Source organism: Pelophylax lessonae, assembly GCF_965119305.1.
Source record: "Pelophylax lessonae genome assembly, chromosome: 3".
Taxonomy (NCBI): Eukaryota; Metazoa; Chordata; class Amphibia; order Anura; family Ranidae; genus Pelophylax; species Pelophylax lessonae.
This window is the reverse complement of record NC_138770.1, coordinates 579,095,432-579,108,524: the sequence shown is the minus strand read 5'-3', so window position 1 is coordinate 579,108,524 and position 13,093 is coordinate 579,095,432. Positions and strand designations below refer to the sequence as shown.

General features: G+C 39.9%; 1 protein-coding gene across 1 annotated transcript in view; it reads left to right on the top strand.

Annotated features, from left to right (window-relative positions):
- VPS54 (VPS54 subunit of GARP complex) overlaps positions 1-6,058 on the top strand; it is a 243,203-nt gene extending 237,145 nt beyond the window's left edge. Inside the window, exon 23 of the mRNA XM_082252138.1 lies at positions 5,207-6,058. Coding sequence (XP_082108264.1) covers positions 5,207-5,312 — 106 coding nt within the window. The 3' untranslated portion in view covers positions 5,313-6,058. The remainder of the gene's footprint in view (positions 1-5,206) is intronic.
- Positions 6,059-13,093: the final 7,035 nt, after the last annotated feature.

Sequence of the window (13,093 nt, the reverse complement as noted above, 5' to 3'; positions counted from 1 at the left end):
ACATGGGTCCGACATGTTTCGCCGCCAATGTATCGGCTTCTTCAGGGACCTTTAAGAATTGGTGACCTCCAAGTAGGTTCTAAATACAGACAACAGTTATCATCTTTAAAACATTTTCTTTTGTTACATAGTGAAAAAATGAAAAACTATACAATTATCACAAAATTCATAATTGCTCACCAATTATTATATCCGGGGCATGTATATATCTATGCTCATAGGCAGAAACTGTGCGTCCATCCAAGGAATATAAAGCTCCTGGATAAAGTCCAGCTGAACATGTCCTCCCTGAGAAACAGAGACTGAACCGAACAAGGCTAGACCACAGGAATTTCCATAGCTGAACAAACCAACCATAAAGCGGTTGTTGCCTCCTTGAAATTAGAAAGGAAAGGAATCGGATATATGATATATGGCTGTATAATATTTGAAGCCAATTGACAGCATGGACAGGGTGCGTCTGAATATAGGGTGACCAGAAAAGGAAGGTGTTGTAAGGAATGATTGGTGACCACTATAAATAGTATAAAAAGAACCCATGTACAAATAATAAATATATATAATAATGGTGATATGGCCTGTATACTGACCACATAACCACATTAAGGGTGTGCGTTTATGAGAAAGACCGCGTGTGCCTAAGTAATGCCAATATGACATACTAAAGTGCGTGCAAGAAAATAAATAGGAAAAGATAGGCCACAGGAAAAGCATAGAGAGAACCAGAGGATTATAGCCCCGAGCGCAGTGGAATGTTCCCAAACATACCTCCGGAAGAAATAGACCGATTGTTAGAAAAGCCAGTGACTAAGTGCCGCAAAAGAAAGGGTCCATGTTGTCTATTGCATAGCCACATGTTCAATAACAATATACTTACGAATATATCAAAGTGTCATCAACATTGGTACAGCAGACAGCGCCACCGTAGTCGTGGCCTGCTTGTACCGCGCTGTGTCCGGCATTAAATGCTCAGTCCCACCGGAAGTGATGCGGTCGTGACTGACCTCTAACTATCACTTCCGGTGCGGGCGCCATTTTACGATCCTCTCCCGCGCTACCGCCAAAAGGAAGAGGCGGGGCGGAGGGAGCGGATCGACGCACATCCGCCCGGAAAGGGGCGGACTCGGGGATCAATATGGGAGGAGAGCAAGATGGAGAATTGTTCTCAACTCACCAACCCCGGCTTGGCGCCCGAATCTCCGTTAATAAATAGGGGGGAATCATTGTTCAGCCAGATGGATCCAACACAGCTTAGCAGCCCTGATTTAGAGCAGAAAAATTGTGCAATTACAATTACAGAAACAAAAAAGGATATACATACTTATCATGTTATCATAAAGGAATGAACAAAGAAGTCCATTAAAACATTATACATAGTGTGCATAACAGAAATTATTATGTCACTTCTTGAATTAAAGTGGCATAGAAATACGTCAACTCCGTATGGGGGGGATTTTTATTATTTTAAGTTCAAGGTGGTTCCCTTGATAGTCCATATACCGATATATACTTATATTGATGTAATCAATATATATATTATACCTTGTCTTCTAACTAACATACAACAGAAAAAGAAAAAGGGAAAAAGTGCAACTGTTGGATCATATTTTGAGATCGAATGTTTTTACATTCGGTGAAACCACTTACCTCCAGGTACAGGGGGTTAGCGATGGGGACCTCGTGTGCCCCATCGTACGCCAACCTGTACCTGGGGGGGTGGGAAAGGGAGTTGTTTGCTAATGATGCCGCCTCGATGTATCTGCGCCACCTGGCTTTGTGTCGCAGATACATCGACGATGTCATCATAGTCTGGACTGGTACAATCCAAAGATTATTACAATTTATTGAATTTATCTCTATTAACAGTTACAACCTTAAATTCACAGTTCAATATGACGCCAGTAAAATAGCCTTCCTTGACACTATGATTTATCTCAATCCGGACGGGACATTACATACCTCGCTGTACCGTAAGGATACAGCAGGCAATACAATCTTACACCATACTAGTAGCCACCCACATTCACTCGTGCGCAGTATTCCCTATTCTCAATATTTGAGAGTGTGACGTAACTGCGCACTGGACTCGGACTACAAAAAAGAGGCTAAGTCCCTGCAAGAAAGACTTTTAGCCAGGGGATACAGCAGGAATTTACTAAAGAAGGCCTTTAATAGGGCTAATATCCAGCCTTGAGACAAATTAATATTTGGTTCTCGTCAGAAACCAGCATCAAATACTACTAAATTAATTACTAAATTCAATTCACAGCACCTTATGGTACGAAACATGTTGGCCAAAAACTGGCATTTCTTAGCTGATGATAATGTAATTTCTAGATACATCAAACCATATCCTGAAGTGGTATATCGCAAAACAGCTTCCCTTAGGGACAAACTTGTCCACAGTCATTATCAATGAAGGGATGAAGGGACCCCTGGTGCAGTAGAAGGTTTAGGTACATATAGATGTGGACAATGTCCTGAATGCCCATGGGTAAGGGAGGGCTACCTCTTCCCACTACCAGGCGGAGGTACATTTAGACCCCGGTTCCATGCTACCTGCCTCACAGAGGGTGTGGTCTATTTGGCCACATGCCTCTGTGGGGCTTTTTATGTGGGAAAGACAATTAGACCCTGTGCCAGACGGTACATGATCATCTTTACTATATAGATACCGGCCTTATGTACACACCAATATGTAAACACGTGGGTTTACATCACAATTTTGACCCATATACTATACAATTTATAGTTCTGGAAGCTGTCAAACGAAATCCACGAGGGGGTAATTATGACAATGCTATCCTCAAAGCAGAGGTGAAATGGATATATAAATTACAGGCCACTAAGCCACCAGGTTTGAACACAGCTTTATCTTTTAAACCATTTTTGGAATAATACTGAGATTTAAAACATATTCCATCTCATATTCTTCTCTAAGCTGTGAATGCTTTTGAATTACCTGTCGCTACTTATATATTTCTCCTGGTCCCTTCCCTCATTGGGCTTCACTTTTTCCCTTTTTCTTTTTCTTCTTTTTCTGTTGTATGTTAGTTAGAAGACAAGGTATAATATATATATATTGATTACATCAATATAAGTATATATCGGTATATGGACTATCAAGGGGACCACCTTGAACTTAAAATAATAAAAATCCCCCCATACGGAGTTGGCGTATTTCTATGCCACTTTAATTCAAGAAGTGACATAATAATTTCTGTTATGCACACTATGTATAATGTTTTAATGGACTTCTTTGTTCATTCCTTTATGATAACATGATATGTATATCCTTTTTTGTTTCTGTAATTGTAATTGCACAATTTTTCTGCTCTAAATCAGGGCTGCTAAGCTGTGTTGGATCCATCTGGCTGAACAATGATCCCCCCTATTTATTAACGGAGATTCGGGCGCCAAGCCGGGGTTGGTGAGTTAACAATTCTCCATCTTGCTCTCCTCCCATATTGATCCCCGAGTCAGCCCCTTTCCGGGCGGATGTGCGACGATCCGCTCCCTCCGCCCCGCCTCTTCCTTTTGGCGGTAGCGCGGGAGAGGATCGTAAAATGGCGCCCGCACCGGAAGTGATAGAGGTCAGTCACGACCGCATCACTTCCGGTGGGACTGAGCATTTAATGCCGGACACAGCGCGGTACAAGCAGGCCACGACTACGGTGGCGCTGCCTGCTGTACCGATGTTGATGACACTTTGATATATTCGTAAGTATATTCTTATTGAACATGTGGCTATGCAATAGACAACATGGACCCTTTCTTTTGCGGCACTTATTTACGGGCTTTTCTAACAATCGGTCTATTTCTTCCGGAGGTATGTTTGGGATCATTCCACTGCGCTCGGGGCTATAATCCTCTGGTGCTCTCTATGCTTTTCCTGTGGCCTATCTTTTCCTATTTATTTTCTTGCACGCACTTTAGTATGTCATATTGGCATTACTTAGGCACACGCGGTCTTTCTCATAAACGCACACCCTTAATGTGGTTATGTGGTCAGTATACAGGCCATATCACCATTATTATATATATTTATTATTTGTACATGGGTTCTTTTTATACTATTTATAGTGGTCACCAATCATTCCTTACAACACCTTCCTTTTCTGGTCACCCTATATTCAGGCGCACCCTGTCCATGCTGTCAATTGGCTTCAAATATTATACAGCCATATATCATATATCTGATTCCTTTCCTTTCTAATTTCAAGGAGGCAACAACCGCTTTATGGTTGGTTTGTTCAGCTATGGAAATTCCTGTGGTCTAGCCTTGTTCGGTTCAGTCTCTGTTTCTCAGGGAGGACATGTTCAGCTGGACTTTATCCAGGAGCTTTATATTCCTTGGATGGACGCACAGTTTCTGCCTAAGAGCATAGATATATACATGCCCCGGATATAATAATTGGTGAGCAATTATGAATTTTGTGATAATTGTATAGTTTTTCATTTTTTCACTATGTAACAAAAGAAAATGTTTTAAAGATGATAACTGTTGTCTGTATTTAGAACCTACTTGGAGGTCACCAATTCTTAAAGGTCCCTGAAGAAGCCGATACATTGGCGGCGAAACATGTCGGACCCATGTGACCCTAATACCACAAGATACGGTTCTTCGATTGTATTACACTAATGCATTGACATTTGGTATCATTTTGTGATTTTATTCCAATATGGATTTGTATCAATAAACTTTTTGTATTTTATTTACTATTTTGTATTATTATTTATCTTTATATGCCAAGTGAATTCCACCTTTAAAGTCCCACAAAGTGTGTGTCCAATACATATATGGGCCTATTGGGGCTTATCTAGGCCCATGGTTTTGGAGACACCCACTCTTTCCTAAATTTGCAAATGTACCAGCCATTAATCAGGACATTTCCTTCATTGTTTTCGAGAAGGATATCTCCCATTACTGTCTAGATATGTTTTGGGCTGTTTGAGCCTGGATTTGTGTTTACGTGCCCCAAAAAAAAAAAAAAAATTCTGTGTCTTATAAAAAATGTAGATTTCATAAACATTTGTGCAAGGTGTTGATTTGTCTCATTTCCCACTTTGCGGGGGCAATGGGAAATTATTGCATAAAGTGTAATTTTAAAGATGTTTTCAACCAATTTATATGTAACTTCCAGTAAAATTGCTGCACCCTTCATCTTTACTTTATTTACAATCCATTTTTTTTATTTTTTTGCAGAATGGTAGCTGCAGATATTGCATTCTACACTGGAAATGTCCAGGCTCTGAAAGGACTCAAGGATCTTGATCTAAATATGGGGGACATTTGGGAGCAAAAAAGGTGATGTCTAACCAAAAGGAAACACTTGTCTCTCCAGGACTGGAAATGCTCCACACAGGACCTTAATGTTCATTTCCAAAGTACAAACTTGATCCAGCCTGCCTGTCAGGAATTACCCTTTACTACTTTAGTGAACAACAAGCTATTCACTGGACAACTTTATATTTCTAACCGCCTCAGGTTTCTTTGGACCAAATCCAAACAAGCGCATGGCTGTAACACAGCTTCCCTTATGTCCACTCTCTTGTATTTATAAGAAACAAGATCCCCTCCTGTTGAAGGCTTTCAGTGGTTTCCCCCCTGTCTTGATGGAACAGACTCCACTCAGAGATCTCAGAACACTTTAATTTAAAAAACTGTTGCTTTTCTTTCCTTTAACAAAATTTTGTTGGTTGTGTGCATTTTGGGAAATCTTGAAGCATTAATGGTAAAAGATGCAGATCTAATAAGCTTTATTTGGGCTGATGAGCAGAGGGATGGAAGTAGTAAGATTGCTTTGTTCATTTTTTGTCCTCTGACACTAGTTCCTTCCCCAAGCCTCCTGTCTGCTGAACATAAAGCTGAGAGGAGCAAAGATGCACTGAGCAGATGTTGGTCTTTTAGGCATTTGTCAACTCTGGTTCCAAGCTTAAATAGCTTTTTCATTAACAATAATCATGGAAAGCGCCTGCATTTGAAGGGGGAAAATTCTGTAATGAGTGGAAGACATTGAAGCGGTTATTGTTCTGTAGTATATTTAAAAGTTTCTCTTATCCTGTATGCTTCTGAACTATCTGAGTGTTTCCGCGGCAATGCAGCATGTAGGCTTTTACTGTGGCGGTCTACGGCTGTCATTTTTCATCTCAGAACATCACTGTCCAAGTCAGTTGCAGAGGGTTTCAACTTGTTTGTGAATAGTGAATGGTTCCTATCAAATGGTCGTAGACTTTTATTACAGGCATGTCAAACTGGTGCTTTCGTCAATAGTTAAAGTTAAGCTGTCTGCCATAATGAAATGTAGGTGCCTGCAAATATCCGACATCTTCATGGGTCAAGGGGCCCTGAAATCCATAACATTTTTAAAATGCAGTTTTTGATGACGTTTAAAGATTATCTGCTCTCTTCCACACCCTATTATTGGCCAATATTGGACTTAATGCGGTCTAATGGACTAGTAGACAGTTGCCAGAGGGGGAAGGCTGGTACTTGGGAACGGTATACATTAATTCAGATAGAGTGTAGTATAATTTATGATTAGGGGTACTTTAGGGTAACTAAGGTTCTACACAATTCTCCATAATACTTATCTTCTGTAAATAATGTTGTAGCTGAGGCGTTCAGAAATAAATCCGTAGCTTTTTGAAGTTGTTGTAATCAAATCCATTCTATAATTTTAAAAAAATATAGTATTTTCTTTATAATAGTACAATTTATATAATAATCCCCAGGGTGTTTGAGGAACATTTTAGATATATGCAGCTGTTATGGCCTTATCCAGCACTGTTCTATGGTCTGTCTGTGTTTGACATGTCTGTATTAAATGATAGATCTGGATGTGCCCTGGTCGGCACTCTAAAACCATATTCACAAACCATTAAAAGCTGCCTCAGCACATTATGGGTTAATAAACAGAAGAACATAAAAATATTATAGTGCTTGTACGAATATGGGTTGATTTTGGTGCTCCTGACCGCTTCTCACTCCAGCAGACCACATCAGGATACAGTATACGTTACTTCAGCTGCCCCGCAATCAGCAGTGAAGAGAGGGATGTGCGACCTCTTGATTAGTACTTGGCTTGTATTCTGATTTGTCTGCTGGGCTGATGAGGGTTCAGGATGACCTGAAATGTCCTCGGTTTTGTAAAGTGGCTGATATCTTTGAAGCAGAACTTAATGATTTTAGATTGTTTATCTTTAACCTCTCCTAGGATTGTATGAACTGCACATATTTCCATTTTACTTCCCAGCCTCACTGATAAATTAATGCATGCTGCTTTTCTTTTTAAAATGCTGCTAAATTAACACATCTGTGTTCCTATCTGAAGGTGGAGAAAACATTGTGAAATTCTATTGGAATGGAGGCATTGTCCATAACACTCATTGTTCATGCATAGGCTAAAAATTAAAAATATTGGCTGCTAGGAAGAAGTCCTTCACTTTACCATTATAGGGTTCCCCTTAGGGCTGCGATGAGAACTGTTGTAGTAGACGATATGTAATGTACAGGTAGCAAATGGCTCTCTAGTGATTGACCGGGAACAGCCTAAGTACAGGATCCAGAGTCTGCCAACCTTTGTTCCATATATCTCAGTGCCCCAGAAGGATCACTCCATAGCCCTGCTGCTGTGGTTAGCTGCACGATTAGGAAAGCTTGGGGAACAATAAGGTAAATTTGCTGGTATTTTCAATCAGTATTTTTGTACATTTTTTTTAATTAAGGTATTTTTGCCTTTGCCATATTTGGTGGAGGTGAGAGTATTTATTTGCAGTATCTGCTATGGATGTTTGTTATGTTAATATTTTCGGATTGCATTTTTAAAGTAAATTTCAATCAATTAAGAGTTTTGCTCATGTTTTTGCTTTAAAGCAATGTCTGGTAGTCAGACAGGGGATGCCATATTATGTACACAGGTAAAAACTGTATATATGATCCTGATGGCAATTTGTATATAAATTGTGAAGTGCCTGTCTGGCTGATAAGTGGAAATATCTAAAGGTTATTTTGTATTTGTGTGTCATTTCTATGCCAAAGAGGTGGCTAGCAGAATATATAACCCATCTCTGGCCAGAAGATGGCAGTAACTTTTGATGCATCTGTGAAAGTCTCATTGGCTTGCTGAGACAGCCAACATCCAGAACGTCAGGTTGATTCACTGTAAAAGCACTCCAGTATTAAGTGCCTGTGTAAAAATATGAAATAGAAACTCCTCTTAATGTTTTACTCCAAAGTAAAATGAGTGCCTACCTTTCAAACCTTGTGGATTTGGGCTTTGATTTCTGAGACTTGATTGTTCTAGAAGTTCTAAATCTGTACATTATGGAGTACATATGAGATCAGTCCACCGAAATCTGAAAACTAGAACAAAACAGAGCGCCCTGGATAATGCTGTCAAAAACATCCTGAAAATGCAATTTATTTTTATTTTAATAAAGTATTGACCAGATCAGAGATTGTAACTAGGCATGGTATCCTTCATTGGATGTCAGATCACCATACCTATACAACAACTATTACTTCTGGAAAGCCAGCAAGGATAGCTTACAGGTGTAAAACGCTGTAAATGAGGTGGATGTGTCTAGTTACAAGCTTTGATCACATTGCTGCATTGTAAGTGCAATTTATATTTATTTTATGGATTAAAGGGTGTTTTATATGCACTCTGTTTTGTTCTTTTAACTACTAGCTACTGTATATGCCTTTAGATATACATAGAGCTTTGGAGGAAGAGCGGACTGCTTTAGTTTCAGTGAGGCCTGCCACATCTCAAGATGACACCAAAATCTGATACTTGATATAACCAAAGACCAAACTTTTTTTTTTTTTTTTTTTAAGATTTGAAAAGGGTGATGAGGAGCTAGAATCAGTGTCATGTTTAAATTGCTGTGTGCTCATTAGGAAGATCTGCCCTTGCTACTTGTTCTAAAATATTGAGTTGCCATCATAACAAAGAAAAAGCGGAAATCTTCCAAACAGAACATTTATTTCCCATGACAACTGTCAAAGAGACATGTATATTAAAAAAGAATAGCGCAACCATGCAAAAGAAATGACTATTAAATATGGAGACAATCCATAAATAAAAATGGGGGTTTAGTCCCACCATATGGCCATATCGTGCTCAAGCCCACCACTGCGTCAAAGTACCCCATTATCAGTGGATCCTACACTATCCATAGAAAAGGGGTGAATCCAGCCTCTCCAACCCTTGGAGACAACACTCCTTGCTGGGATGGATGTGCTAATGCACTACAAAGGACTCCTCCTGTATCTACTTGATGGTGGACTCTGATAGAGTACAGGTGTGTGTGGGGGGTGGGATGCTCAACCACAGAAGTCTGGTCAGACTGAATACATAATAAACAAGCAAAAAATTGGGGGAGCAAGCCCTGAACATGTATATCTAAAGCCGGTGCAGCTATGGACCAAGCAACATGTATATTAAAAAAGAATAGCGCAATAGTCATTTCTTTTGCATGGTTGCGCTATTCTTTTTTAATATACATGTTGCTTGGTCCATAGCTGCACCGGCTTTAGATATACATGTTCAGGGCTTGCTCCCCCAATTTTTTGCTTGTAACTGTCAAAGAGAGGATCGGCCTCACATTGTAAAGCTATCTTCCAACTTCCTGTTTAGTCTACAAGCCAGGAATTAACGGAAAATCTCCCTAATACCTAGACACATATGACAAAATAAAATGTCAACCTTCTGCTGCTCTATTCAAAGTATTGTTTTACATATAATTTAAGTTTCAGGCAGTCATTGATGGAATGAATCGCTCAATAACTTCTACCAGCTCTTGCAAACTTCTATTAGCTTTTAGGGATTTTCAATGACAAGCTCTCTTTACTTACAGTTACTAGAGGGATCATAGTCACCCTGCTGGAATCTGCTAAAGGTAATCCCTTAGGAGTCATTGGAGGCTAAATCAATAATCCATTATGGGCTGACTGGTACACACTATTTGCTTTTTTCCTGGTTGAACGAAAAAAAAAAAAAAACTTCGGTCGGAGCCGCTATACTAGCTATGCAAAGTTAGTATAGTGATCTGCCCCGCTGAGCTATTGTGTTCTAACAGGGGGACGGCACCATACCAGAACTCTTCCCCCCCCCCCCCCCCCCCCAGGCAGAACACTGTGATCAGCGCACTCTGCCATTGGTTGAGAGCGCTGACCGGGAGCCAGTCATCTGCTGGTTTTCCAGCATGCATGTCCGGCAGAAGCCGGCCAGACCGACATACACACGGGCCACATTTCGTCTGTTTATTTTTACCCGGCAAATGTCTCTCGACATTCAGGCCGTGTGTACCTGGCTTAACAGTATATGGCATTGGATCACGATTACAAGTATCAGTCTATATTGACTGCAGAGACTGCTTAATGAATGGTAATTGGTATAACAGGAGTTAGCCATTTTGTGGGTTGGATGAAAGTCTACCTATCGAGTATAATGTATTTACTGTTTCATGGAGTACTAGTTCTCAGGCATACTGGTCCACTTTACAAAACATACAAATTTTTCTGTCCTTTATGCTTTTAAATGTATGTTTCTTGTGACACATACTCAACTCTAAATGCAGTTTAAGTTTAAAAAAAAAAGTTTGGTTATTTTTGGTTCAAAACATTTCTAATCTTAAAAGCTACAAACAAATGGCCACTGCCCTCACCTATATCTGGCCTTTGCAGCAAGGAGCACATAGAAGGGCAATGCATGCAAAATAAAACAAGAGAAATTCCCTGTTCAACTTACCGACCAGCCTGCAAACGTCCAAATTATTCTGTCTAACTGTATGCGACTGCAAATACATATGTAAACTACAGAGCCCCGTCAAGGCACCCCATTATTTTCTGTAATCCTAATTCTATAATTTGAGAGCCTCCACAGTGGAAGCACATGCATTATAATGAATACACAGAGGGCAGGGGAGCCTAGATGGGGCCCACTTCTCCTTAAAGGCACAGGGGCGCACTGGACACCTAGCACGTAGCTTTATGGCAGTTAAGGTGCGTCCCCTCACCAATATTTCAGTACAAATGGCTACTGCCCTCACCTATAACTGGCCTTTGCAGCAAGGACCAGAGAAATTCCCTGTTCAACTTACTGACCAGCCTGGAAACAGCCAAATTATCTGTTAAAACACATACTAAGCCCCTGTTTTTAATGCATGATGTTAGACAGGATAATTTGGTTGTTTGCAAGCTGGTTGTTAAGTTGAGCAGGGAATTTTGTTTTGTAATCTTAAAAGCTCCCTGTCTTTTGATGGCCTCCAAACTGCTCTCTTGGTCTCCAATGAGAGCCGAGCAGAAACAAACGAAGGAAGGTGACCACTCCCAGTATAGTGAGTCACCTCAGCAAAGAGGTTCCCTACACACTTGTTGAAATTGGAGAAAAAGAGGAATTTTGACTTCCCTGTAAATGCCACAACTTGAAGTACAGAACACAGGCATCTTATTCATACACCACCATTGTTTATAGGCTCATACCTTCAGGTGAATGGAGGAGACTGGCAAGCTTTTGAAGAAACACCCCTACCCCACCCTAAAACCCTATCCCACAGTCCTCAGTTTTGTGGCAAGCAGTGAGGAGTAACAGGGAGAGTAGGGAGGGTGGCATGTGTCTTGTACTAAACTCCAAGATATGGAATTCACAGGTAAGCCAACATTCCTCTTCTCTTAATCATACAGGACACAGGCATCCTATTCATACAGCATGGGACGTCCCAAAGCAATGAATACAAGGGTAAGCAATAACTAGGCAAATAACTGTGCCAACAGTGGAAAAAGATGAGGTAAAATGGCGCTGCCTAGCTGAATCCAAGTTATATAAGGAAGAGGTTAAATTCATTTTCACTGGGTGAAGTGCTTGTGTGCGTGTTTAAATGATCACATGCAGTCAAACAATATACACTATACATAAAAACATAAATATTAAAAAGTGTAAAAATGTCAAAGGTAATCTGATTAATATAATGGTGATAACAACAAAATTAAAAAATGTAATGATCCAACAAAGGAGATAAGTAGTCCATAAAGTGCTATAAAAATTTAAAAATGTGACGATCCAACAAAAGTGATAAGCAGTCCATAAAGTGCTATAAGGTGAAAGGGTGTTTCAATAAATTTTGTAGGTGATCACCATTATATTTGTTGTTATCACCATTATATTAATTTTTCACTGGCACACAGGCTTTTGCCATCAATTTTATTTATCTATTTATTGCACTTATCACTTTGAGTACACATTTAGTGAGAGTATACTTTAATCAGATTACCTTTGACATTTTTACACTTTTTAATATTTGTTTTTATGTATAGTGTATATTGTTTGACTGCATGTGATCATTTAAACACGCACACAAGCACTTTACCCAGTGAAAATTAATTTAACCTCTTCCTTATATAACTTGGATTCAGCTAGGCAGCGCCATTTTACTTCATCTTTTCCCACATTTATTGATATATTTTGAGGTTGGCTGCAGCCCACTCCTTTGTCCATAAGCGCAGAATTTTTTCTACACCTTTATAACTGTGCCAACAGGCCCAACAAAAATGGGTAAAAACAGAGTAATCTTGCAAGAACAGGCTTAGCGACCAAAGCTGCATTATCAGAAGGTAGAACATGCACCTGGTAACTTGAAACAGAATGAATAGAAGACATGATATGGTGGTCTAACAGGATTGGGCACCAGAGTCTCAATACCTGAAAGTCATGCTTCAACCAGTGTGGTGGAGTGTGCACATAACTTTGCAGGAGGAGGTGTTTTTAGTACTGACAATCAACTATTGGGTTTGCGGTGTGGTGCCCTGTATTTGGGGTAAAAACAATTATGGACTCTGTCTAAAAGAGGAGCGGTATGCTTTATTGGTTCTGACAATGTCCAGACACTTCTTTAGGATGCTTAATAACAGACAAAAGGATGGCATACAATGCTGTCATAGAAATGGAACGCTGAAACCACCTTAACCACCAGGAAAGAGCCGATAGTACAGACATATGCCTAAGAGAGGGTTTGGTTACCGGAAAAGGTTAATATAATGGTAAGAGATTCTCAGGAAATACAATGCATCCAGAAAGTATTCAGAGGG